Source organism: Branchiostoma floridae, chromosome 16 (genome assembly GCF_000003815.2).
Source record: "Branchiostoma floridae strain S238N-H82 chromosome 16, Bfl_VNyyK, whole genome shotgun sequence".
In the NCBI taxonomy this organism is placed as follows: Eukaryota; Metazoa; Chordata; class Leptocardii; order Amphioxiformes; family Branchiostomatidae; genus Branchiostoma; species Branchiostoma floridae.
Window position 1 is genome coordinate 11,407,142 of NC_049994.1, and position 27,137 is coordinate 11,434,278.

Below are 27,137 nucleotides of genomic sequence, written 5' to 3' on the forward strand. Positions count from 1 at the left end.
CCCCAGCAGTCGCCGCTGTCCCCCGCCAGCGAGCCGGGCGTGAAAAACACCGCACCGCCTTCGATTTTACCATAATCGGACTAAATTGGCGCAGGCGCGTGGTGAATAATTCATGCTCCACACAGGCTTAGGCACCTGCGTGAGGGAGACATTATTAAAAGAGCCGTGTATCGAACCATGTAATAACCGGGAAAATATTTTGGCACCCGGCGAGGCGAAGCGTGGCTCCTGCGGCTCGAAAACGTGGCTTAATGCGCTGAGACGTCCGCGTGTTTTGCAGAGATAGCCGTTCCGCTGATACTCCGACTTATTTTCGCCGCGCAGACGACACTTTTGCTATCAGCAGTGTTCTCCGTCAATTAGAAATACCTTATCTGTTCTGAAAAGGGCTACAAAATCTCATTTGGACGGCGGGAGATGACTAGGAGGCGAGGCCGTTGGGGGTTCGCTTATAGTCTGTCCGCGGGGCAAAGTCGGTGTTCTACCGACCAGATGGACGGGATGGTCCGGTGAAACCATGCCGCTTTCTCAGCTCCGAGGTTTCGGTCATTTCTGAGGGAGGCAGTGGCAGTGGGGTGACGGAGAGCGCGAGGGAAGGGCCCGGGTGAGCGCCGTACGCCAGGAGGCCGATGAACAAACAAGAGGATAATATGGCTCCGATGACGAGGGTCTTGGGACTCGGCCTTCTTTGTGCCGCCATAGGAACAATTCCAGGTTAGTTTTACCTTTGATCTACTCCAGCCTGTCTGTCACTGTTTGTCTCCAAGCTTACATATGGTAGAAATTCGATTCCCGGTCTTTGTTGTTCTGTCGTCCCATATAAAAGGGTAACGCCTTGATTTCGAAAAGCATGTGACATCGCCACATGTTTGTCGGTCACATTTTACGAAATCTAGAGAAAAAAATACTGCCACAGGACACGCAAACTCTCTAGACTCTACGGCGACCAGTGTCCTAGACGACAAAGGTATTAGAAGACGAAAAAAAGGCAAAAATCTCAGTTCGTTGGTTGCACTGGAGGCAGGGAAGGGCTCGTCTCGAATCTAATTTCATTTGCGCTAATCGCACACGGCTATAAAATGACTTAACATCCCTCAGCGATATCAAAGGTAACAACAAGCGACACCGTATGAATATTCTGATGTCGGGCGTCGATTTCTTTGTGTTTGTAGATTGCAATTACTTAAGGAAACAAGACAGGAAAAGTTGGGTTTGAAAATGTATCAATTTTCAATTAACATGCAAAATACGACTAATATATGTACTTTTACTTATTGCTAAATGAATATTAATAATTTCACGACAGAACATATAGTAGTCACCAAGCTTCCTTAGAGTCTAACAATTCTATGACCGCTACATATGAAAATGGTACACATATGTTTCGAAGAGACTTTTGATAACAGAAAAAACTCTTATCAGTTAGATCTTTCTTTCCATTTTTTTTCCAAATTTGTCACCTTTGTACCATTTGATATATTAAAAATTGACAAATATCAGCAAAATCGAATGCGTACGATTGACCTCGTCAAAATTGTTGGTTATATTCAAATTCTGATATTTTGCTTCGTTTGCTTTATGTGACCCCTAGGGATATGCATACAATAATAATGTCACGGGTATAAACATTAGCATATACCACTGTAATGTATTCATAATAACTCCTGGCATATTCCTTACCATCGTTAAATATTCCATATGTTTATATAGCAATGTTCGGTGTGATTGAGACCATGATATGTGCGTATTATGCATTTGTAAGTTCACAAATCATCTACGATTTTATCTCTCTGTCAACTTCTTTGCGACGAATAGTTAAAATATTCAGCTTTGTGTCTCACTGTTTATTGCGCTTTACATTGTTCTCATTTGACGGATTTTACCACTAGAAACAGAGTCTGACTTGTCCAAAATAGATGATTCTTGTTTTAATGGCTCTGCCCCCCCCCCCATGTATGCACAAACAGATGTCTAACATCAACATTACCAGGGCTAATGTAATTGACACAAATTCCTCCCTTCAAAAGCTATTTTAGCACACATCAATCATTGTGTTAAGATTGTTGGCGAAGATATAGATTCTCTTAAAGCATAAGAACACTCACACGCGCTCTTTGAATCATGGTATCTTGACATTTGGGTTGAAAATCACAAAAAGAAGTCGGTGTGTGCATTAAACCCTATTTATCAATGTGAACGGGCGATTAAAAGCGCCAAACTGTAGTACTAGTAATACCAGTAACGGTGTATTTTTTTAAGGAAAAGTTTAATGTTCGGTATTTATTTATTTCAGATTACAGAATTTTAAAACATAATCTTTATTGGCAATTTCACACAACAACAAATCAATACCTTAGACATTAACTTGAGTACAAATAATTAACATGAATTAGAAATAGCAAAAATGAATTTTTAGTGATCTAGTGTAAGATTTATGATACTATGATACGCAATTTCCCAAGTGTTTCAGCATTTTCTAATAATTCTGTACTATAATATATTCAACTTCATGATAATACTGAGGTAAGTCGTTCATCTAATTAAGTCACTGATTTTGAACGTAGCTGTTAACTATTCTTTTGAAAATGTACTTTTTTGCATTTAACAACTTTGCATTAAGTATGACAGGGCAATTTGCAGACCTACCTAGTATTGTAAATTTAGGTGGAACAAGATATTAACATGCATTTGGTTCTGCATAATATTAACATGCATATGGTTCTGTATCCAGTCTTCATATCCCCAACATGTTGTGTCCTGTATTCAATATTCCGCTTTGTCCTAGAATTGGTGGAAGAAGCGGCCTATATTCCGTTTTTCACTCCCCGGCCCCTCAGAATTTTAATAGTGAGGAACAGAAAAGTAAAAATCAAAAATAGGCACAGGAGTTTCATCCTCGTTATTGAAAAGATATCAGACAAATTGTATAGATTGTAGACTTTGTTTTTTTCTGCTTACATGTACGTTTTCCCCTCGAGCTCCCCCAGGGTTAGGCGGTTAGTGGCTCTTTTGATGTATTCCATCTATACCAATTTTCCTAAAATAGAGCGTTACTCACTCGTGAGTCGACATCAATGATCCTAGGACGAGGCCAGTCTCATGCATTACGGGGGTTCACGTCACCACGGTAGCACAACTGGTCACGGCCTTTCAGTTCAGGTCCTAGTTTCAATTAGATGATGAGTGAGAGAACCCGGTTCAAGTTCTGGAAAGGGCATCTCGGATGGGGCTGCGCTAGTCTTTCAGAACTGACGTAAAACAAAAGAGGTTCGAAGAGTTGACACGAGCACAAAAAAGGGGAGGGTTAGGGAACACCTCCCTTTAAAGATATACTCTGCTACTTAGGTACTACAATGGGAACGACAACACATTGGAATCAATGGTTCTTAACATATACAAGCTTTGAAACACGCCATGGCTAACTAGCTATACCAGAAGGAATTGAAAGCAAGCTAGGCCTACACAATTCACTGCACAAACGTTTCTGAGTAGGAGAGTATTTCGAAACAGGGCGGCTGATTATTTCTTGGTCCATTCCTCGCAGTTTTATTTGGATCGCTAACGGAATAACCGAATGAGAGTGGCGTTTTCTGGGGTAACACACAAAATTATTGACAGATGGAAGTGACAAGACAAAAGTGGTGGAAATGAGCATTGGCCCCAGGCCTTAACAACTAAACGGTGTATTCTATACATTCAGAACGTTGCTAACTTTGTTGCATGATTAATGATTTGCAATAACTAAATAGGAATGGTTTATTGATACAAAATTAAACATCTCTTGCAAAACATAAAACTGTATTGAAAGAGCTGCATTGCATTATCTGATTCCATGTTGCTGTGTACGGTAAACCTATTTTGCTTGCAGGCAATTATGCCATTATTGTCCTCTGAATGACAATCACACGAATATTTTTCTAGGTAATGTCATAATTACCAAACGTACCCCCCTGTACAACCCTCCCCCTTTCCCCGTACACAGACTTAACTCCGAATCCCCTGCGTGATCCCCCAAGTGAATTAACCTTTGAGTACCTGCTGATGGCAAATGGCATGGTATTAACGAGCTTTCCTGTGGGGAGGGGGGCACGCTTTCATGTGCATATCTATAAGTCGGTGCAGTTTATGTACATTTTGGTGCATGTCGTGAAAAGCGAGCATATCAATTAGAACTATGTTGTAGGATGGTGCGTTATATTTCTGTACATCAGTATCTGCTATTTATGTAAATAAACTTAGGAATATAGTGACAGCTGTGGTTGTATGAACCAAAGATAAAAGTTCTATACGGTGTAAGGGGGCGGGGGCGGCTCTCCGGTTTCGTACTCGGAACACGAATAGATCTTCCTATCTTACATTACAACTGTGACAGGAGTGTCTTTTTCTTTAATATTATTTATCAATCTATATCATATCTATGTTTTTTATGGTGATAATAATACCAGTACTGTTCCGAGGTATTCTTAGATATCAAATGATTTGATGGGACATTCGACGTGACGAATATTGAACACAAACTTGCCCTGCGCTGAGTTTTTATTTCGTTTTACCTGGCTGTAAGGATAAGATTGAAAAGTTAAAAATAAGCACATGTAGGCTTTAGTATAAGAGCAGCCCAACATGTGAATGCTGACCACATGCCTTTCTCCGTTACATTTATATCTTGGGACAAGGATTTGAAACACTTAAAAACATGCAGTAGATGCTAAAAACAAACAATGAATTGTTTGAACATTTTGCTAACTCCCATCGTCCGGAGAAAGTATTGCATAAGCTAGTTGTTCCGACCTAATAACCATTGATTTGAAAAATGCAAAACTTAATGTTTTAAAAGTTATTAGAAGATGATTTTTCTTGATCAGATGAAAACAATCATTTTCTAATTACTACAGATCATAAGAAGATATCGATTTGCGCAAAAGTGAGTTTGTAGCTTTCATCATTATGCACATGAAAAACATAGTTTCATTGCGGTGGAATATTCCAAATTGCTGTATTTTGCCATTAAAAAACAATATTATGGGCAATAAAACCTGAGGACGTCATCCATATGGCCCAAAGATTATATTAAGAATTCTTTCATGCTCATCTAACAATATTCGTTACGGCTCCATTCTTTCTTAATTCATTAATTAGAAAAGATTGGAAGGTCAAAATGCAAATTAAGCCAGGTGAAATACCTTAAGTACTCTATCGTTGTTTCATGTCGTTGTCAAATTGTTCAACCCACCTCGCTGTGATTAGATATCTTAATCTTAATCTTGTGTAAATCTTGTCTTAATCGTTTTTAAATCTTGTCTTACATGCTGAAAATTACTATCAGACCAGAGGAGACATATTTTCGACCACTTTACCAAGTTATCCATCAATCTGTGGAAGTGTACTGGAAGAGACGGACGACACAGAAAACTGGGTCGACATGATGGTAGCACTGCTCCGCTTACATCCCACTGGAGCCCCTTTTCAATCACGTCTGCTAAAAGCACTAATAACTGATGGCCCCCCAAATCTGAATCAGAAATGTGTCACACCTTGTCGTAAACTATCCTCTTTGCGTGGCAGGATGGATTGGCTGGCGCCTATCTCTTACTCGCAGCTGTTGCAAAAGGGGCAGCCTCGTTGCAAACTCGTAAATTCCTCACAGCAATATCTGATACGTTTCCTTTCTCCCTCTACACTCCCATACACGTGTGACGACCAGATTATGAATACTTTATCACTCTAGTTTTGCAACTGCGTGAGGAAAAAAGTATTTAATCGAACTATTCATAAATCGGTACCGATATGACGATGCGGGAACATGCATAGAATAGTGGGTTGAATGCAAATGAGAACACTTGCTTTCAGAAACATAAACGTCAGAATTATTTTATTATATTTCATCAGTAAACAATTGTATGGAAGAGGAGCAGATCATGATGATATAGTATGCAAATGACTTGACTGGTTATATGAATGGTATGGTATTAAGGTCTCATTTTTTGACGTCGACAAAATTACATATTGATTCTATGTGTTCAAAAGATTACGCATAACGATTTTATCGATTTGAATATCTGATTTTATACTATAACCAGTGAAAAAGTCGTTTGTATGCTTATCTGTTTTCTGGGTTGCCGGCGAAGAAAATCCTGTTGCACGAGTTGAAGAAATCCCGTCCTATATAATAGCAAATAGGGTCTCTATTTTCAATTATTGTCTGATTGCAAATGGCATTTCATTTGCCCTTTGATTGCTTGTGATCTTCTTCTTTGTGGAACACGGAAACGGGGCTGGTCACAAAACTTCTATATAAGACTCTTATCGATCTGGTAGAGAATTACAACAATCGAGTCCAAGGAATTTCGTTTCCAGTAAAGGAATAAAATGAGCAGAAAACTGCAAGGAGCTATCCATCTGGGAAGAAGGGAAAATGTGTAGGCTACGGAAAAGATGGAAGGGTGATATTAGAGAATGGACAGACATGACACCGAAAAAAAAAGTGAAGAAGAACAGAAAACCGAAAGGAGAAAACTGATGCAAAATCTTCTGTCCAAATGGTCAAATAGTTAGACTAAGCTTGGGCCATGTTGATTTGATTATATGGATGGCATACATTCGCGCGCGCTTCAATTTTCGCCCCCTCCCCCAAAACAGGGTTCTCAACCATACTGTTAATCATACAAAGCAACTGCAAATGAGCAAAGATATGCCGTATAATGAAAAAAAAAAATATCGAAGAGCGTCTACTAATGTCTTAGAATGGCAAGGTCAATTCCAAGGTCATAGAAGAAGATACTATTGTTCGGTATACCATACTGTGTTTTTAGTCATTTAGTCAACCTTCCTGACCACTTACATTTCACAATGAACGCAATCTTTTTTTGACCAAACTTTTTATTCGCACGCTCGCATCAGTTTTGGGATTCCAGATGATGTCATCCATATAATCAAATCAACATGGCCTTAGATGGGATGAGATGAGACCAATAACATCATTAGTTAGACACGAATTAACTGTTTTTCCTTGAAGCAAAGAAGCAAGAGGCAAAGAACATAATGGGATGCCCAGCTCCTAATAGGCAATGAGTAACATGTTGCATTGTATAATGAGCACCTATAAAATAGGTCATTGCATATTTTAGTGCTTTGATCAATCTAGGTTGATGACATAACGTAACCTTAGAGTTCATCGATCTTTATGTTTTATGTAAGATTTGGATATACTTTGTGAATTAAGAAATTGTTGTCTCCAGATAATGATTTCATCTATATTCAATATTCGTTTATAGATTATTGTTTCTAATATAATGAAAACTGTTTTTCTCCGACAGCGAACAGAGTTCTCTCAATTATACCTGTTATTGTGGCTTTTTTTGTATTCCCAAGGGTCATATTCCAATTTATAGCAATTTCAAACAGTAATTTATGATTTTCCAGTCCACTTCTTCAAACAAACGCTTCGTTGGTGACCTTTGACCTTTGAGTATCACTACAAAGATGGCTGACCTTTTGCAATATTTTTTATCCCACCATCTTCGTTCAACTGTTCTGCAAAGTTCGGCTGTCCCAGATATCTAAATCAATAAAAAATTAAAATGTAATTTGTGACAAAAACATCTCAAAATTTCTATCAACAAACGAGGACTATGAATCTTTGTAGGTCATGAAAATTCTACAACAATTACCGTGAATCCACTTCATTTGCATAGAAATTGGCTCATTTCATCATAACGACCGATGTCATATTCACCATTGAACACAATTATTCTCTATTCTGCTTCTCTTTTATTAGGCATGATAATATTGTAGGAAAGTAGGAAAATGTTTTATGTTCCGTGCTGATATCATATCATATTCTGCACAAGATTATTCGCTGAATTTTTCATGGATAGAGAAAACAGCTCATTTTCTAAAACTGCCAGTCGACATTGAGAGGATGCATATTCAGATAATATATTCCTGTCTAATTATAGGTTGTAATGCCGCCGCCATCTTGAAATTGTAAGTCGCCTGCCATGTTAATTATTCGTCAAATTGCGAGCAGAAAACAACGAACAGTGAATGGTGACAATGCAGGTTTAACAAAAAAACAAAACAGTTACAACTTGAATAGAAATGTTCATAACATTAACTTTTGAAAAATGACTGTTTTGGCCGGTTTATTCTGGTATACTTATTATATAAAAGTCCCTTGAAATTCTCTCTTAAATGCCCACCTCGAGTTAAAATCTTATATGATGACTTTGGTTCTTCATAACAACAGTGTGACGAATAACAATGCCGTGATATATTTTTGCCTTTTTTTGTCCTTTTGTTACCAGAATCGTGCTTTATTTACGGCCACACTGCCTTTGTCATGCCACATAAATGACAACTTACCAAACTCTGGATGTTCTTTTGTTACAAATTGATTGATAGATGTAGAAAAATCGGCCAGGACTTTTTGTTTTGTTCGCTCGTTAATCAAATACCGTACTCCGTGTCGGGCACCACGTAAGCATTGGTTAACTGTGGCACCATTCCACCATTAGGCGCGAGCGTAACAAGACAAACGATTGTTTCTGACAGCTAATGCTGGTAAAACACGCTATATGAGGAATTACGTCGATTACTCATATAGACCTGTATGCATAGCAAAAACTTTAACACTTCATATTATAATTCATTTTCATACACAATATATGAATCACTCATTAATCAACAAGTTTTTGGTCAGTTACCAGGCGCTTCTCAAATGGCCCTTCATACGAATAATAGACTTATTTACGTTGAGTTTATTTCGTAAATCCCTTGAACATTTTCCCATTTACAATAGGTTTCCTTTCACGGTAGATTTTTTTATTCATCAGGGTGTTAAGAGATTAAAAAAAAACCGTATCCAGATACTCATTATATATAGATGAGCAAAAACTCATTTGCTGCAACTTCATTTCATTCCAATGTGTATCACAGTTTAATATGCGGTATTTCTATAGTTCATTTTCATTTTATATTATTAAAGATACACTCTACATAATTTTCATATTGATTTTCTTCGTATAAACCGTCTTACTTAACATATACACCAGTACGCATGTCTTTTCTCTTTATTCTCTTGTTAATCCTGATTCTAAGTAATGCACGTCTTTGGCGAGATTTTGAATAGGACTGTAATAGCTTCGTACTATTCTTAGACCGACCTTCGTGTTAGATGGGGGAGTAAATAGTTTGTATGTCTGTAAGGTTCATAGTGGGTATTAACAAGTTCCGTACCGCTAGGACTGACATCCAGTGTTAAATATTGCCATAGTAATTTCCTTACAGATCTGTTGTCCATTGTTTATGTTAAGTTCCATACAGGACTGGTGTCCAGTGTTTATATATGTTAAAGTTCCATACAGGACTGTTGTCCTGTGTTCATAATGCCATTGTAAGGTACATGCAAAAAATAGCATACCCCATACTGTTTTACTGCTTTGAGCTGGAACATATTTAGCGAATACTTCGATTTTCCTTTCGATGTTGTTGTAATATTGTTCGGAAATTTTTTAAATCGAAGCAGTCCTTTTACATGTGGGTAGAATACATGAATATGTAAATATGGTTTACTTTTGAATGTTGTTGGTTAGGTCTTCCGCGATTCGTATATGGAACCAATTGCAAACATCTTACTCCCGTTGCAGTAGATCAGTATTTCATCGATATTTAATGAAGTAACGCCGTATGCAATCGTTACAAAAATGCGGTAACCGTCTATGAATAATGTTGCTTTCATAGCCAGAAACCCAATAACCTTACCATTATGACTATGAGCTCTTTGCGAAAAGCAGTTCAAGTAAAGCGGCCAAATTCCCAGTAAAAGTGAGGTTTATTCCTTGAGGCTAGGGTAAAATGTAAAGTACAAAGTGGCTTGCGAACGTTCTTGGAAGATGAAGTGAGATTTGAACAAAATGCCTGTGACAGCTGTGAGATTATCATCCTTAATGGCTTCTGCGCCGAAGACAGCTGACGCTTCTATTGCCAAGGGATCAGCCGCAAATGTCAGGGGGATGAAGAGATCTAGGGACCGATCGTTACATATAGTGTTCTGGGGGTGATTGTGATATGTACGTCTTTCCTACTGTAGCTGGCATTGTTGAAAACAATTGGATGTTTTTGTTTTTTGCAATTCTCCTCAAACGATTTAAGGGAAGACGCAAAAACAGAATAATTGTATATTATATCATTCTCACTTTGTATTTGTAAGGGGCACTGCAAAAAAACTGGAATTTCTAGCTATAACAAGTTACATAATAAAAATTACAGTCTCGTTAAAGCGTTATTTTTATACAAAAGTTTATCTATTTCTTGGTGTGAACCTTCCTTATTTCTACGTTCTAAAACAATGATAATACCTAACGTCCATCCTATTGTCAGATCACACTAGAGAATGTTGAAGCAAATAACGACTTGTAAATACTCATATTTTATTCTGAACATATCCGAATTAAATCGCTGTATACGACCAACAAATGATATGTGTTTTTTTTTTGTCGCTCGCGTCTCACTCGCTGGGTATGAATCGCCTAATATCAGGAGACTACCTATTGTTAGCCATCTCTCGTATCCTAGCAACGCAGACCACTTTTACAAAGGCGATAACTCTCTGTCGATGATGCCGTAGGATCACGCCATGGAGAGGGGACTGGTACAATAGGCTTTGTTGATTGCCCATTTTTGTTCAATAGGGGCCAGGCAAAAGCAAGACTTCATTGCTTGCCATCACCATAGCTTTAACGCATGTAATGAATATGTATTATACTTGAATAATTTTGTATACTCTGTTCTAGATGTTACTGTTCTAAATGAATTACGATGTCGCTTGCATAAGCAGTTTTAGTTTGCATCAGTAGCATGTTCCACACATAGAGTAAAAGACGGAGGAATAAAAGCCAATGTGAGGAATTGAATTTTCCTTTGTGCAAAGTATTGAGAAAGTAAGGCATGGTAACTCGGTAAGAAATGGCAGAGTGGCAAGGCTAGAAAACCTGAGATCGTGAGGTCAGGGTTTGATTCCCGCCATTCTCGACTAGAGGTCGGAACAGGCACTTTTCACGACTCCCTCGCTCTACCCATGTGTAGATATGGGTACCTGACTTTGTCTGTGGAGGTGAAAGTCGGTGGGAGGAGAGGGATGGGCTCCCCCCTCCAATACCGTGCCCTAGACACAGTGGATAACAACCCACTGCCCCAACGCCCCCCCCCCCCCCCCAAGGACTACCCTGACTTTTCTTATGATATGTTAGTGTGTGTGTATACCTGGAGTGTTGCATTCTTTGCACCTGTTTCAAGCTGTCTGAAAAATTACAACTTGGAGACATCAAGTGCCAACACCTTCAAGTGCTTGTACTCCATGTCGGGACTTCTCCCTGTGGTAAATGAGCCACGTAACCGTCCTGACGTGCTGCAATCGCTCAACAACACCCACAGCTCCACAAGCTCAGTTGTTGAGACCTCAACTTACCAATAAGGGAACGTTCAGTTACACCAAATTTTCTTCAAGCAATGACTTTTTCTTAAAGGTAAGGTACATACCTCCACATTTTCGACGGCGAGATCGAAACTAGGTCATTCCATGAGCAAAATGGACTATGTATGTACCTTACCTTTAAAAACAGTCATAGCTTGAAGAAAATTTGGAGTAACCGTATTCATACGTGACTGATGAACCTGTTCAACGATAAGAGAACGTTCGCTTTCACGTACAACAGCGTAGTGATATTCACTAAAACTCTGCCCCTGTCTGACACTCATTCATTATTAACGGCACCTTCTTTGTACCGCGCAAACCTAATATTTCAGACCTGGTCTATTGGCAGCGAATTTTACCCGGCTGTGCAAATTACAGCCGGAAATCAAGACCATTCAAAGCGTCTTCAGGGTCAGCCAAGGCAGCTCGTTGTAATTACAAAGAAGATGAATGAACTAGCGCAGAGGTGTAATATGTCTGGCTTGTAGAAACAGGTTTCAGATCATAGGGGTTCTGCAGTTACGTGACCTTTGGGTCTCCTCTACCCCTTGTGCTATTTGTAAACATCGTTGTAGAGTGCTCGAGAGCTTGGATAGAAAGCACTTTGGAACGTAAACAAAGTAAGGGGTATCGGGTGTTATTACTGATTGATATTGAGTGAGAAGAAATGTATACTGATAGTACAGAAAAAAGAAATGAATATCACAGGGTCAATGTTTTCGCACAAATAGCATATGGCGGCCACATTCTTCATTACTAGTATGGGGATATCATCGAAACGCAAAGAAATACAGATTTGGTAATAAACAAGAAACCACCCTCTGTTTACTTCTTTCTATTACTGAAAAAAGTCCAGATAAAACACACACACACAAAAACACTTAACAATACACTGATATACACGGGATATTGTATCTTTTCTTAATTGGATCTTTTGCAAACTAAATATTTTGCGGCAGATAAAATTGAGAGTTAGAATTCAATATTTTCCCACAGGAGAACAGGAATACTTGAACAACTGACTGAATACACAAAATATAGTATACCGATCAATAAATTCTGCATTTTTGTTTTTACACATCTTTGAACTTGTAACGGTCTATGAAATTACTATACATTTTCCGATATTCATTTTTGCATATATTTGCTTTTTTTGAAGCTGCTTTGAACGATTAATACAAGTATACTGGAAAACGTTTTATTTCATTTTTGGAAACGGCTAAAAAGTGATGTGCGCGAGGATGTCATCCATATAATCAAATCAACATGGTCTAAACTGACATCACTAATTCTCGTTCCCGTTCCCAGGTGCTTTGGCGGCTTCAGGATTGACAGCTCCAAATATGGTAGAAGCGACGGTTGGAGGGACAGTAACTCTGGAGGCCTCCTACTCCAGCACAGCACAGCTGATAGCTCTGACATGGATGAAGGTATGCATAAATAGCAAAATTAAATTTCCACTTCATATTCATCTAAACTTAACAAAGAGAAATCACGTTTGTGTAGGTATTAGGATAACAACTCTAAACGACTGCCGTCCCAGAAATTTCACCTTACTTTCTTACCTTTACATTTTACCTTATTCTTAGATTAGTAACATATTTCATCGAAGATGAATGACTATAACTACGAAGAACGACATTTTATTATTAGATTTGATTAACATGATGCTTACATGCATAGCAAACGTCCATAATCAAACATAGGTGATTGAAAGAAAGCTCTCATCAGTACAATTGTTGTCCTTAAAGATGGCAACACTATGATACTATGTTGTTTATTCATTTATTAGCTATTTTGTTATAACAGGTGTTGTATTTTCTATTACCAGATTGACTCTGCTGGAAATGACGAGAGGAAAACCACAGTTTACCTCTGGAATCCTTTAAAAAAAGAAGGCAATGCGATGGGTCCTCTGTCAGGGAGGGCTGAGAAGGTCGGACAAGCTTCGCTGCTCATCAAAGACGTGGAAGAGACCGACGGGGGGAAGTATTCTATCACTGTTATCGTGGAAAACGAGGGGCAAGAAGAGCAAACTATCAACCTTAAAGTACGAGGTAAGTAGGCAACATTGGATTAATACTCTCCAGGGTTCAAATTACTAGCCATCGTATAGTTTCTATTCAACTGCAAAGGTATCCAGGCAGCTAACATCAAGAGAAGCTTTACATATAATAAAGTGGACTCATTCCTCAGCTAACAGACATCTATCGTACCGCAGTCATCCCTCAGTAAGACGCCTGGAGCCGCATAGTTCAAGTTTCTGAACCTTTATTCAGCCTGTCAAGGAATTTGAATGAGTCCACTTTACTATATACAACTTCAAGAGAAGCTATTAGGCCGATGTGCATCGTAGACGATAAGCGGATCCAGAGAACTTTGCAGCAGACATGAGTAAGCTTTCAGATGTGCCCTACGTGGCAGAGACTGGCATTTTCCTATACAGACTGTTAAGCTGTGGCCAAAGCTGTAGGGTTGAAGTGATTTAGGATTCTACATTGGACAATGTTAACGTTGACTGAAGGAGACTATTTATCATAATTGTGAAAACCTGTACATTAGGATAGACTGGTGGTGTCAACTTCTATTTCTTATCGTTGTTTTGTATGTTGTCGTCAAAATGGTACGTTCTTGACACCAGGGTTAATGTTGATTGGGTTTCAACGTTTTCTACGTTTCCATCTAAAAAGCACCATTAATTTTCAGATGACATTTAAAAAAAGAATGAGTAGAATTACTAAGTAATGTTATACACCTCTCGTATTTGAGTCACTTTCCTTGATTTAGGTGACCTTTTTCTGTGTGCTTGCAGAAAGTCCCAAAGCAGTTGTCATTAGACCTTTACATCAGTCATTATTCCATATTGCCTACCGCTGCATTAATAGATTCGCTATATTAGTTTGACCTTGGAAATGAAAGGGTTGTGCGTAAATGTCATCCACAGGAGAGAGTTACTTACCTACTGGAAGGAGGTACAGGCAGTCTGTTTTTGTTTCTGTGTCTACATCTATAACTCAATATTCTTTTGATAGATTGTTTGAATTTCTGCATATTGAGGTACTAAAGATGCAAGTCAATATGGGCACCTTAGTATTTTCAGAAATGCAAAATTGTGGAACGCCACCCCCTGAAAGTACCGTGGCTCAGTCATTAAAACAGCTACTCGTCACCTTATGGTAGTCTTTACAATCTGTAGACTAGAGTTAATTAGGTACTGTATAAGCCACTGGTTACAGCCTATAGTGTTTTAATAAATACGTGCCTGTACATAAATGGAAACAGGCTTGAGGAAATTGTTAGTCCTGGTAATTATAAAGAGGGTAGCAAACATCTTAACATGAGAAACACCATAATTACTCGTAGAGAGGGGAATAAGTCTGGACTTACAATAAACAAGTAACTGGACATAGATGGAAAAGGGTCTTTAGGAAATGATTATTCCTTGTAAAGATGGTAGCAAACACCTTAGCCAACGCAAGAAACGCCATGATTACTTTCCGGAGGTTTGTGTTCCACGGACTGTTGTTCTCTCAGAGGCCTAGAGAGGCGGCCAGCGAAACAGAGCCGACAACCCCTCTGAAAGGCGTCTGCATTACCGACAAAATCGATGTTATCCCTGCATACTTCCAATCGAATTAGCGGTTGCATTTAAGGACGATTCTATTCATGTCAAGCGCACTTCAATCTTCAATTTGCTGTCAGTACCGGCTGGGCTGACTGAATAAAGTGTTCATCTTCACGGTGTTTTAACGTACTAGGAATGCACTTTTGAAAAACTGGAATAGAATACAACATATTACCAAGCTTCCTGCCACTTTGTATTCACAAAGGTGTCGGTAAACGCATTAAACAACAAGAAGAGAAGCTTAGAATATAGTCACAAGTTTAGAGAGTGGATACATGTATTAGTGGATACATGAAATATTCTAACTTGTATAGTCAATGATTTCATCCTTGCCAAGCAAAACATATCCTGGATGCCAGACTGTTTCCACGGCCTAACTCCTCGGCTCTAGGACCAACATGCCCACCAGGAAATTCTACAACAGGCCTCTTGGCGATAGATATGTTTGCCAGGGCCGGAGTCTGGAATCCTGGCTAAGCAAACTAGAAAGGCCGACATTTGCTTGAGAGCAAATACAGCATATTTCAGCCATCTCCCTCCCCATGCAACAATAGGCTATTTCAAAATCACCCATTTGAAAAATCACTTTTACTAATGACGGTTTAACCCAAAAATGAATCTTACAAAATTCCCCCGTTCAAGAATGGACTCCAGTGCACCCTATGTGAATTTGCACAATAGACCAGTCCAGAAATACTCCCACTGAAACCTTGGCCTTTTGAATAAGAAACCAAATCCAAAATTGAATTTAGCAAAAAAGGTCCCAGTGCATGAAAAGGTATAATAGACCAGTCTAAAAACACTTCCACTAAAAATTGAATTTTGAATCATCACCCGTTCAAAACTGAATTTGAAAAAATCCCCCTTCCGTGTGCAAAAAATGGACTCTTCCATATAAAGTAGAGCAGTCCAAAAATACATCCGCTAAAACAGGACATAATCACTGAAGTCCAAAAAATGGATTTTTAAAAAAGCCCCCTCTATGCAAGAATGGACTCTTCCAGAACACCCATGTAAAATTGCAAATTAGACCAGTCCAAAAATAACCCTACTGAAAGACTTTGACAAACTAGAAGTCACCAAAGTCCAAAATATGAATTTTGAAAAATCCCCCCTCCGTGCGAGAATAGACTCTTCCAGCACACATTCTGTAAAATTGCAAAATAGACCTGTCCAAAAATACATCCACTGAAAGACTTCACCAGTCCAATGATGAATTTTTAAAAAAAATGAACCCCTCCGTGTAAGAATGGACTCTTCCAGATAACACCGGGCTCGCTGATTGGCTGCCACCCCCCCTCTTTAGGATATAGATTCAGGCTAAGTGATTGGTTACCTATCTAATTAGATTAAATAGACATATATGCCAGTAGGTGCAATCTGCAGCTGGGGGTCAACGACCTTAAGGTCATTGACCCCTCTGGCTATTGGAAAATGACAAAACAATCCCCAAATATATCATTTTGACGTAGTCTATGACAAAAATTATACATGTGTCATTTGAATAAATATCTAGTGCATCCTTTTACCAAAATTTAGGTCATTTGGTTTTAAAACCAGAGCACAAGAGCCAAAAGTGTACTTTTTGGTCATGAAATGGCCAAATAATCGCAAAATTAAGCATTTTGTTGTACTGTATACCTCAAGTGTTATTGAATCCATGTGCGCATATGTCTAGGGCACTCCTATACTAAATTTTAGGTCATCTGGTTCTAAAACCAAGGTACAGGAGCCAAAAGTGTCCTTTTTTGGTAAAAAAAATGACCAAAAAATCGCAAAAATAAGCATTTCGTTATACTGTACACCAAAACTGATATTGAATCTATATGGGGGACTTATCAAGGCACATCTGTGCCAAATTTCAGCTAATTCGGTTATTATACCAGGGTACAGGGGGCCCAAATATACAGTTTTGGCCTTAAGATGACCAAAAAACCTTAATAAAATCATTTAAGAGAAAGATATGGAAAAAAAGAAAAAAACGTCCGAGGGTATTGGCCCACTCTACCCTTGTGCCAAATTTCAAGTCATTCGGTTGAGGAACAACGGAGATACCGTGTTCTGAAGATTTGACAGGAGAAAGAAAGAAAGAAAGAAAGAAAGAAACATTACGAATACAATATATTTCACCATACCTATGGTATGGCTGAAATATAAACATCAATTCTCAAAAATAATGCAGCTAGTTTAATGTTACTTGGTATTGGTTTCTTACGTGCAGTATCAATACTGAAATATGACAAACTACTATTCCACTATGCGTTCTGAGCCAAATCTCAGTATCTTTTTTTTCTGTTGCAGTTCCGCCCACTGTTGCAGTAGGACCCCAGGACCCATACCAGGCCATCTACAAAACAGACGTGTCTCTCAACTGCATTGTTGCCAATGCCAAACCGGAAATTACGTCACTCTATTGGCTGAAGAACAGGCAACCCGTGGACACCACCATGAGCGGTCCGAGTGCCAAATACAAGGACGGCAATACCGTGTTCCCGTCACTGGTCATCAGGAACATCAGCAAGGAGGATGCCGGGACGTACACATGCGTGGCCGATCACGTGACCGGGCCGGTAGAAGATAGTATGGTCATGAAAGTTTCTTGTAAGTTTAAAGACTTGCATCTTTTCAAGTGAAATGCTTCAATGTGGGGGAAATTATTGTTTGAGTTTGGTTTAATTCATTCATTCATTTAGTGATGCATCAGTGGTGTTATGATTTAGTTTTCAAGTAAAAAAATGTGAAGCTTTAGATTTTAGCAAAATGATATAATCGGGATCCAGAAAACTGGTTGAAGAAAGCGCTTCAGAATATTGACCGATATGATATTGAATTTGAATGTAAATATTTAATCTTGATCCCTGGGATATGATTAATCACTATCAGTACATTTGATTATTATTTATTCATGACCACTATACTATCAATATCACATTCGGTGTCCACAAAGAATAAGAGGACACTAGTTATGTGTACTAAATAAAAGTGCATCAATAACAAAACATGCAAAAATATATAGCCTGGTAAAGGATAGCAACAATAGAACCGCATATTTTATGTCATTCAATAAAAGGTGCAAAGCTTACTTTTATGATTTAGATGCAGACTGCAATTCTCCAAATCTATCTTGCGCTGATTCACTCCTATGACATTTTGATGAAACAAAAATACCGTAAATGCATTTAAATTCGCGTAGATTTAATTTCGCGGTGGCGGGAGAAAGGACTTTTCGCGGTGGTTTTAAGTTCGCAGTAGCACCATGCACTGTAGCCTCTTACTGCCATGGAAAATGTTCTTGGTGGTTTTAAGTCCGCGGTAAAGTGAAAACCACAAACACTAAACGACCGCGAAAGTTTCTGCATTTACAGTATCTCGTGAGATGCTAAGTTCTAGTTGTTTATTGCAGATCCAGCTCAGATAGTGAACGTGACGTATCCCAAACGAGTCTACGTCGGTGACAAGGGGGTCAAGTTGTTCTGTGCCGCAGATGGAAACCCACACGCGGAAGTGACGTGGTCTAAGGAGGGGTCACTTCCGCTGATTGGGATGAAAGCACTTCCTGGGTGAGACAGGTTATAGATAGCAATAAGCTGGTTCAGGGGTTAAGCTGCGCATGAGCAGTGTGATGCACCATGGGTAATATGTCAAAGTTGAAGATCACTGAGGGGTAAATTAAAATACGCCTGGACATGGTATACCATATCCTTTACAACACATCATGCAAACACCGCTCATATTATGCAAGATACACCCTCGTCTTCAACTAGTGATTCTCCTGTCCAGCCTCGTTCTGGTGCATATCTCCGGATGACGGAAAATTAAAAATGGCAGCACCATATGGAAATTTCTCTGATGCAACACGTGCAAACGTTCAATACGTTAGAGAAATGCATATATACACACAGCCTTGATACATTAGCAATAGGGCAAATTGAATATCATCTTTAAGTAAGGGACCGTTGATATTTACATGATGTACACATCCATATTGTGCATATCGATATTCAATACTCTTATATCCATATTCATCGATTTATAACACACTTATATCTATATTATATTCAGCAATAACACCCTGATAATCCCCGTGGTGAGGCGTAACGACAGTGGAGAGTACATCTGTACTGCGAGGAACGGTGTGGGCAGGACAGACTCCAAAAGGATACGTCTTAAACTTCTAGGTGCGTCTTGGTATCATCTTAGATCTAATTGCAAGTCTTTCAGATCAATTTCATTTCTTTTACTTTAGATTGTACATATTTGTGTGTTTCTGTGCTTGTTTGTTTATTTGTGTGTGCAAAATCACTATCATGAAGCACTGTTCTATTTTTAAAAATTCGTGAAATATAATGCTTAACAGAAAAAAATGACAAAATGCTAAGTTTTCATTTAGATTTTTCATCATATATATCTCTGTGAAAAGCGATGCATAGTTTTACATCGTTAACACCAAGTGAAAACCGTACATGTTTTGATTCAATATACGATGCAAGTAGGAAAATCTTCTTGAATCACATACAATAATTATTTTCCATTAGAAACCACCGGTTTGCGAAAGCGACGCTGAATTCGAAGCATGCACCACATCATTCATTGTTGTCAAAGAAGCTGAGGAAGATAAAGATAGTTATTACATAGTGCGGGGAATGTGCACGCTGGGCTTAAGCAATTACACGACCGACATCCATTAAGCAGCGTATATTGTTAAGCAGAGTCGCCCTTGAAAAGGACAAATTCGTGGCGCTGTGAGCGAGGGATTTAGATCTTTATTATGATAATCTGAAGATATTCTCCTTACATAAATTCAAAGAGCTTGCCTAATAGAATCTTTTCCTCTCCGTCGGTTTCCATCATAGATTGTAGAATCTATGATGAGAATACTCAAGGTGATTATAAAAGATTTCTTGACAGCAAATCAGTAACCAAGTTCATTATAAAAGAGCTGCGTTTGGGATTCATATACTCCGTAATCTAATGTAGTAATTTCTACCCCGCCGTATTTTTTTGTGATTCTCCGAGGATGAACTGAACTGAACTGTATTTTTGTATAAAAAAGAGCTCCCCTTCCATGTAAATGGATGGTTCAAAAATGCAATGCTGTGCATGTACGTAGGGGGCGCTGTTTTCGTTTTGTAGTCGGCATCCGTCAAAAACACGTGCACAATGGCGTCAAATTAGTCTCCAATTATTCTCCATAAATGGGTCAATTTTTTTCCTAGAGGCAGGCGGGCACGAATTAGGGCCGTACGTTAGTGCAGTGAATTTTAAAATGACAGAAGGTTATGAGGATATTTGTGTGATCGGAATATGACTCCCCCTAGACAGGCATATCCCCTGCATCAGTTCTACACTGATGTTGGATAGATTTGAAATTCATTATTGCCCGACACTTTGCATATAGATATTCATACTGGATTGTGAGTAAATCTCCTCAATTTTAGATACTTTTAATGCATAATAGGAAATATTTTTTAAATATATAATACTCAATCTGATGGAATGATGAATGGTAAATTTCTGTGTGTGGAAAATAAGACCTCTGACCTCCTTCACCCTTGAGGTCTTGAAAAACGACTTAGGCCGAAGATGTATCAAGGCTAAATAAAGGTAAAAAAAATCGTATTTGCTGTTTTGCCATTATATATTAAGGTGCCATAACCTTATCCATTATATTTGGATAAACCGGTACCTTTGCTTCTTTATGGCAAACATCATAAAGAATCTAAACATGTACGCATTGAGTACGGTTTACTTTTCTTATTGCATCAATATAACGTTATTGTTTTATCTTATCCTAACCATGACACACACAGAAGGAGGAGGCGGTCTGTCCACAGCACTTATAGTGGGCGGCGTGGCTGCAGCGCTGCTGGTTGTCGCATGTGTCGCTGTTGTGGTGGTATGGGTCCGCAGGAAGAGGAGGAAGGACAGGGAGAGAGAAAACATGTCCATGTACTACAAGGCTGCTAAGGAAGAGTTCGAGTATCTCGCCAAGAAGCGGCTAGGAAGGAAACCGCCTGAGATCATGAAGAGGACAGGTTCTTAAATTTTCATGACATATGATATGATATTAGATCAAGGTATCTGTATTATTGTATTGTGTATCTGTATTGTTTTCATTTAAACAAACAAACAAACAAACAAACAAACACAAGAAAACGGAGACAGTGCAGACTTCCAGTCACCTTTGACCCATAATTTGAAGTCACGTGGTCGCAAGGTCATTTGTCATTGGGATATTTATAGAGACGGTTGAAAACTAAAAAGGCACATTCAAAATTAGGTTTCAAGATATGCTATCATCTTACGGGTTTATAAACGCCGCACCTACTGACAAAGACAGGCGAATGATATGGCAAGTATTTAAGAAATACATTCCCAAGACAATGTCCGTGTCACGTACATGTATTTGTAGCTAGCTAGACTTGTAACACTACGCGAGTTTAAAAAACCAGCAGCCTACATGTACGTGAGCAAAAATGGTTGTCATAGATCCGTCAAAACAACCTGTCATAATAATAACATGAAGCATATTTTAAATGCAGCTGCGTGACCTTTAGATGATAAGAATAACGCCTACGCCAGTTCTAGTATTACCGTATTGCGTAGGCGTCAGTGTTTGATAAAAGGAAAAATTGAAACACGAACAAGCTTGGTGTTTTATCCTACTAAAATAACCAATGGGCTCAGTATCAAAATGAATTCATTTCTAGACTCCGAGCAGGCGAAATTGCTTGCTACATTTCAAATGTACCATGTGTAGATTCCAATGACAAAGATGTCGTTGTTTTCTTCTGTTTTCAATGTAGGAAAAGAGGAGGTGATTGATGTTAAGGAGAGGAGTGACAAAGGTAATGGTCAATTATTCCTTTTTACAAGCTTATGACTTTTTGGAAATGAGTAATAATAGAAGAAAAACTATTTTACACTTGTGTACGTATATATACATATCAACAATTAACCATAATCTATTTTTGAGGAAATACATACTCCATATCTGCAAAATTATATTTCATCTAAATTGACGTGGATTTTGCTTTCCAATCATTCTCTAATTAACGTTAGATATCTACTTTATTTTGACAGGTCGGAAAAAGATGGTACGGGCCATCTACAGTTACACTCCTCAGGATGAGGATGAACTAACCCTGAAGGTTGGTGACGTCATAGAGGTCATCCGAGGTGAAAATGGCGGCTGGTGGTTCGGCTATCTGAACGGGCAGCTGGGACTGTTCCCGTCCAACTACGTGGAGGTCATTGACCCTGAAGGTAATGTTTGATTATAACTTTACATAAACTTTTCTCCAACTTAGCAATATATGTTTTGATAAAAAGATGTTCCATGTTATCTTTAAATTTAATTATGATTAATTATGTCTTAAGTCTTTTCAAACTTCTTTAGAAACAATGTATCGCACTATATCATCAGATTGCTCTTGTCATCATTACATATCGTCACACAACATTGATGGCTGTTTTCTTCGTATCCGAAGATCAATGGTAGGCAGACAGGTTGATTAGACGATCAGTCTGCCTGGCCTGCACGTGACTTTTTAAGGTGAAGGAGGGGTGTGCACTTCCTTCTCCACCCTCTCGTCTACTGGCGCACTAAGTCCTACAGGGACAGAACTGTTTTGCCACGTAAGACGGCCCCAGCAGATGCAGGTTTATTATTTGGAGTTTCCATCTCCTAGGAGGACTTCCGACCAAGGATGCAAGGGGTTCCTCCTACCCCTGACTCGTGTGTCATGGCGGGTGCGTCATGCCCGAACATGCCCCTATGGCCTGTCACCACAGCAAAGGCCTGTCACTGCCACTAGCCGCAGCTATGTACTCATTTACACCTGAGTTAGGTGAGGAAAGTCGTGTAAAGTGCCTTTCCCAAGGGCACAAGATCGGTGACACGGCAAGCGGATTTGAACCCGGGACCTCTCGGACCTGAGACCAACGCGCTCCCGATCGTGCCACGCGGTCCCACATCGGTCCCACACAACATTACAAACATTTAAAAGTACTTTTAGACTAAGGCACTCGGTAATGACTAGTTATTCACTTCATGGTATTGAGAAAGAATACGTAGCACAGTAATGGCACTGGGCTAACTCTGACAGTTTTTCAAGTCGGTAACTAGTGTTAGCTTGTTTAAGTTTCTCAGTAACCGAAATTTCTGCATTTTTTGCTTCATCATCTTCAGATCTAGTTGGCGAAAATCGCTTCAACGACGACAAGCAACGAGAACAGCGGGACATGTCTCGCAAGATCGCGGCGGAGTTCAAATCTCGCGCGGCCACGGATAAGAACTTCCCTCTACAAGTTGAGATTCACGACGAAGGAGGAACGATAACGAAGAAGTACGACAAGATAGGCATGGCGGCGACGCTGAAGTTGGAGGAAAAGAAGCACACTTTGGCTAAGCAAGTCGCGAAACACAGTGTATAGACTATAGTGCAGTAGCTTAGTCAGCCGCCATCTTGGTCGCAAAGATCTGTGGGAACAAGAACGAGCCATATTGGACCCTAAACGAAAAAGTACAGTAAAACAATTTAAGCACAAGTATTTAAAACGGACCAATCAGATGACGTTGATTGGATGTTATTGTTAAACTTGACATATGCATCCAAGTTTTTAATAGGAGTATACAGAGCTGTTCATCAGCTGTTTTCTTACGTTTTAGATACGACAGAAATATTACAAACTGTCAGTGTAGTGACGCAGTAATAGGTAACATCGCAAGGACAATCGAAAACTTTGAATACAAGCCTCAGTATTACATACACTGGGCAGTTAGAACCGTTAAGGTATAAGACTACACCCACTTGAGTGCAGACTTGTGACGTATACAGTAGGTTGTCAATCATCGGTTGACTTTCCCTGGGGGCCAGCCGGGATCGGGCAGCTAGGACAGTTTATTCGGTGGCCCAAGACAGTCAGGCCCGCCCGATCTCCTATTAGCGCCCCGGGGAGTTTAAGCCTGATAAGTTCCACCTGTCCCTTTAAAAGGATAGCGATAACTTCTTCAGGCTTAAACTACCCGGGGCGCTAATGTGAGATCGGCGGGCTGACTGCCATGGCTCCCCGAACAAAACTCGCTAGCTACCCGGTCCTGTCTGGCTCCCAGGGAATGGTTGACTAGACGGCAGACGTTTTGCCAATAGTTCACGCTGGCTGAGCCAGTATCTTATACAGACAGCAACAATTTCTACACGAGTACATGGTTTGTGTTGTTATAATTGTGGGTTGGATTCTGAAATGTAATACCCAAGAACGCAGCTTACGTAGACGGTGGCATACGTAAGGATAATATTTATATTTGATGTTCAATTATTCTTTGGTGCCTGTGTTTATACGATAGAATCGTTATATGTAATCATACCACTAAATGTTTGTGTTTCTGATCATCGGTTGTTGAGCAAGATAAGCGATGTGTTTTCTATACGTAGAAAAGATAACAGAGGCTTATATTCATTAGATACTAAAGTAGTTATGAACGAAATGTTTGGACAAAACAACATCTATTTCTTATCCATAACAAATGGTTCTAGATGATTCGGGTCAGATGTTATGAACCAGCACATAAAAGTTGAGTTGTCTGACTGCGATTCGGACATTTGATACTAAGGCGCTTCAGACCTATTACAATTCTATTCTTGAAAAAATACTTCAAGCATTTATGGATAGAATGGTTACCCAGTTAACGTGGCCAGTTTGGTGACGTCATTTTGAGCTGCTGATGTTGTCCAAGTGGACATTTGATTTGAACTCTTTACGAATGCATTTGACGATGTATACACTTTAACTGTATTATCATTTGTTGCCCACCAAGAGTTAGCATGGATTAATCAAATTGTTCTATGTTCATTTATCTTGTTTTGGTTTGTTTTGTTTTGGAAAGTGGTTTAACGTTACCAATCCTGTACGTGTCACACGGGTGACATGCTATTGGTTTGAAATAGCGATGCCTATAGGTGACTCATTGCAAATGCCAGTGAAGACAGTGCGTCTCTCAAGCAGATTGAAAGCTTTAGTTTTAATGCCATCTAATATATACTCCAAGTAGGGACTAAAATGTCACAGTTAACATATCAAGCGTTGGCAAATCATAGAAATGCTGAAACGTGTGATAAAACTACAACTGCTTGCTTAGTGCCATCTAGCGACGACAGCTATAAACACAGCAATGGCTTTTTGTCTTCGGATGCTTTACTTATTTGTCTCAAGTGATCCGGATTGTAAAACTATGATATTTCTTACTGGTTTGTTTCTGTTTTGCGTGGCTATCTTGAGGACGTAGAATAGAGAACTGTGATGTACAGAGTTTTGCTCCGTGGTTAACAAAAAACAATTATAACACACGTTGTATAAAATATGAGTACTGTTATCTTTCAACAATTTGTCTAATATGTGGAGATTGCAACTTTACGTATTGCTCAAAATTACCACATTTTGTTTTACTTTGACCGAATTGATACATGTGGTTTTTGCTACGTACCTTTCGGTTAATTATCGATTTGTTACAGGAAGGTTAGACACCCAGGTATCTACGTACACAAGTTCCTCAAGCAACTGTACAAAATTGCAGTTTTTTTTCTGATTCTCGTCCAGTGACGAACGAAAGACAGCAGATGCTGTATGAAACGTCTGGCCGTTTTTAAAATCTCATAGAGTTGCTTGAGTTCTGCACTGTACTGTACTGGCTACAATGACTTCGTCTAGTGCGCGTGGTTACAACTTTGCTGAATGGCTATAGGCTGCATAATAATAGCCATTTCAAACAGACAACTCTTTACCCTGAAAAAAAAGCGAAAATTATTGGATTACATGTAACATTGATTTCACAATGTAAATTCTATTACGCATTGAAAAATGCTTAAATCTTCTTAAAACATTGCCGTAAGTTGTTAACGTTAAACATTCTTTCATACATAAGTGAAAGTTACTATGGAATTAGGATTACAACTATATCAATGGTTTATTCAAACATACATATACATACATACATCATACATGGACATACTAAAATAACGTTGCAGCCTTTTATACAATGCTGTAAAACTGGCTGAATTAAGTAAGACATGAACAAGTCATGCCTCACAACTATATATAAGCACTAAATATCTCCACTGCATTATCAACTAGTTCCCTTTTGCCCCTGGTTTTGCAATACGTCGTTAAGTCCTAACGTACCGGACAGAAGCCAACGAGCGTGGTGTTGTAAGGTTTGTCGGCGAAGCACTCCACCAGGTCCCTGTCACATTCACACAACTGGCGTTGGCACGTCCCCTCAGAGTTCCCTAGAGTTTTTGTTAGCTTTATTGATGCGCAAAATTATTTCATACAATAACACGTATACAAGTTAAACTAGTTGTTCCTGTAGTACAAACTTAATCCCTTCAAGATTTTACTCTTGTTTTTATGTTCATTCTCCTTCGTCTGTTTACAGTGAGAGGGCACTTTCTGTGATAACGAAGTTGTCGTTCAAAGACGTCGATGCTTGTACGTCCTTGGAAAATATGCATTTATCAAGCCAGCCGATAGGTGACGCTGCTTTCAGAAAAAATCAGAAGGACGTACAGTTGTTTGCGATGTTTGTTCGGGAAACGACGATTGACTGTAATGGTGACCAGTGAACGCTACCTGTATCTTTTGTCAGAACACGAAAATATACAGACAATAATAGATAAATAGACACACACAGACACAGACAGACACAGACAGACACACACACACACACACACACACACACACACATACACACACACACACACACACACACACACACACACACACACACACACACACACACACACACACACATACATACTTACAGCAGCTGACAGTTCCCCACCAACAGAAGTACAGGTATGACGATGTCCAGTCCTCTCCACAACTTGTATCTCTGTAGCACTGGTCATGATGTTCACAACACCTGACGGGTTTACAATCAACATAGCAGTCTGTATTACAGATACTGTTAATGTTTTTGCACACATTATAGTTGTTACTTTTCGTTTTCTACAATATTTATCATTTTATTTAATCTGAGGA

At 39.1% G+C, this 27,137-nt stretch overlaps 1 protein-coding gene across 1 annotated transcript; it reads left to right on the forward strand.

Annotated features, from left to right (window-relative positions):
• LOC118403573 (hemicentin-2-like) lies at window positions 1–25,456 on the forward strand. Its single transcript, XM_035802312.1, has 10 exons — window positions 1–714; window positions 12,779–12,900; window positions 13,302–13,527; window positions 17,397–17,696; window positions 18,499–18,655; window positions 19,158–19,273; window positions 20,906–21,130; window positions 21,902–21,943; window positions 22,179–22,361; window positions 23,287–25,456. Exons 1-10 carry the CDS (start codon window positions 630–632, stop codon window positions 23,529–23,531), a joined length of 1,701 nt encoding a protein of 566 aa, XP_035658205.1. The 5' UTR covers window positions 1–629; the 3' UTR covers window positions 23,532–25,456.
• Window positions 25,457–27,137: the final 1,681 nt, after the last annotated feature.

What these genes read in the sequence shown, in the direction of transcription:
- LOC118403573 (XM_035802312.1), top strand. Translation starts at nt 630, where the DNA reads ATGAACAAACAAGAGGATAATATGGCTCCGATGACGAGGGTCTTGGGA. An exon ending in GGGATGAAAGCACTTCCTGG is followed by an intron (nt 18,656 to 19,157) that starts GTGAGACAGGTT and finishes TATTATATTCAG; the next exon opens with CAATAACACCCTGATAATCC. An exon ending in GATACGTCTTAAACTTCTAG is followed by an intron (nt 19,274 to 20,905) that starts GTGCGTCTTGGT and finishes TGACACACACAG; the next exon opens with AAGGAGGAGGCGGTCTGTCC.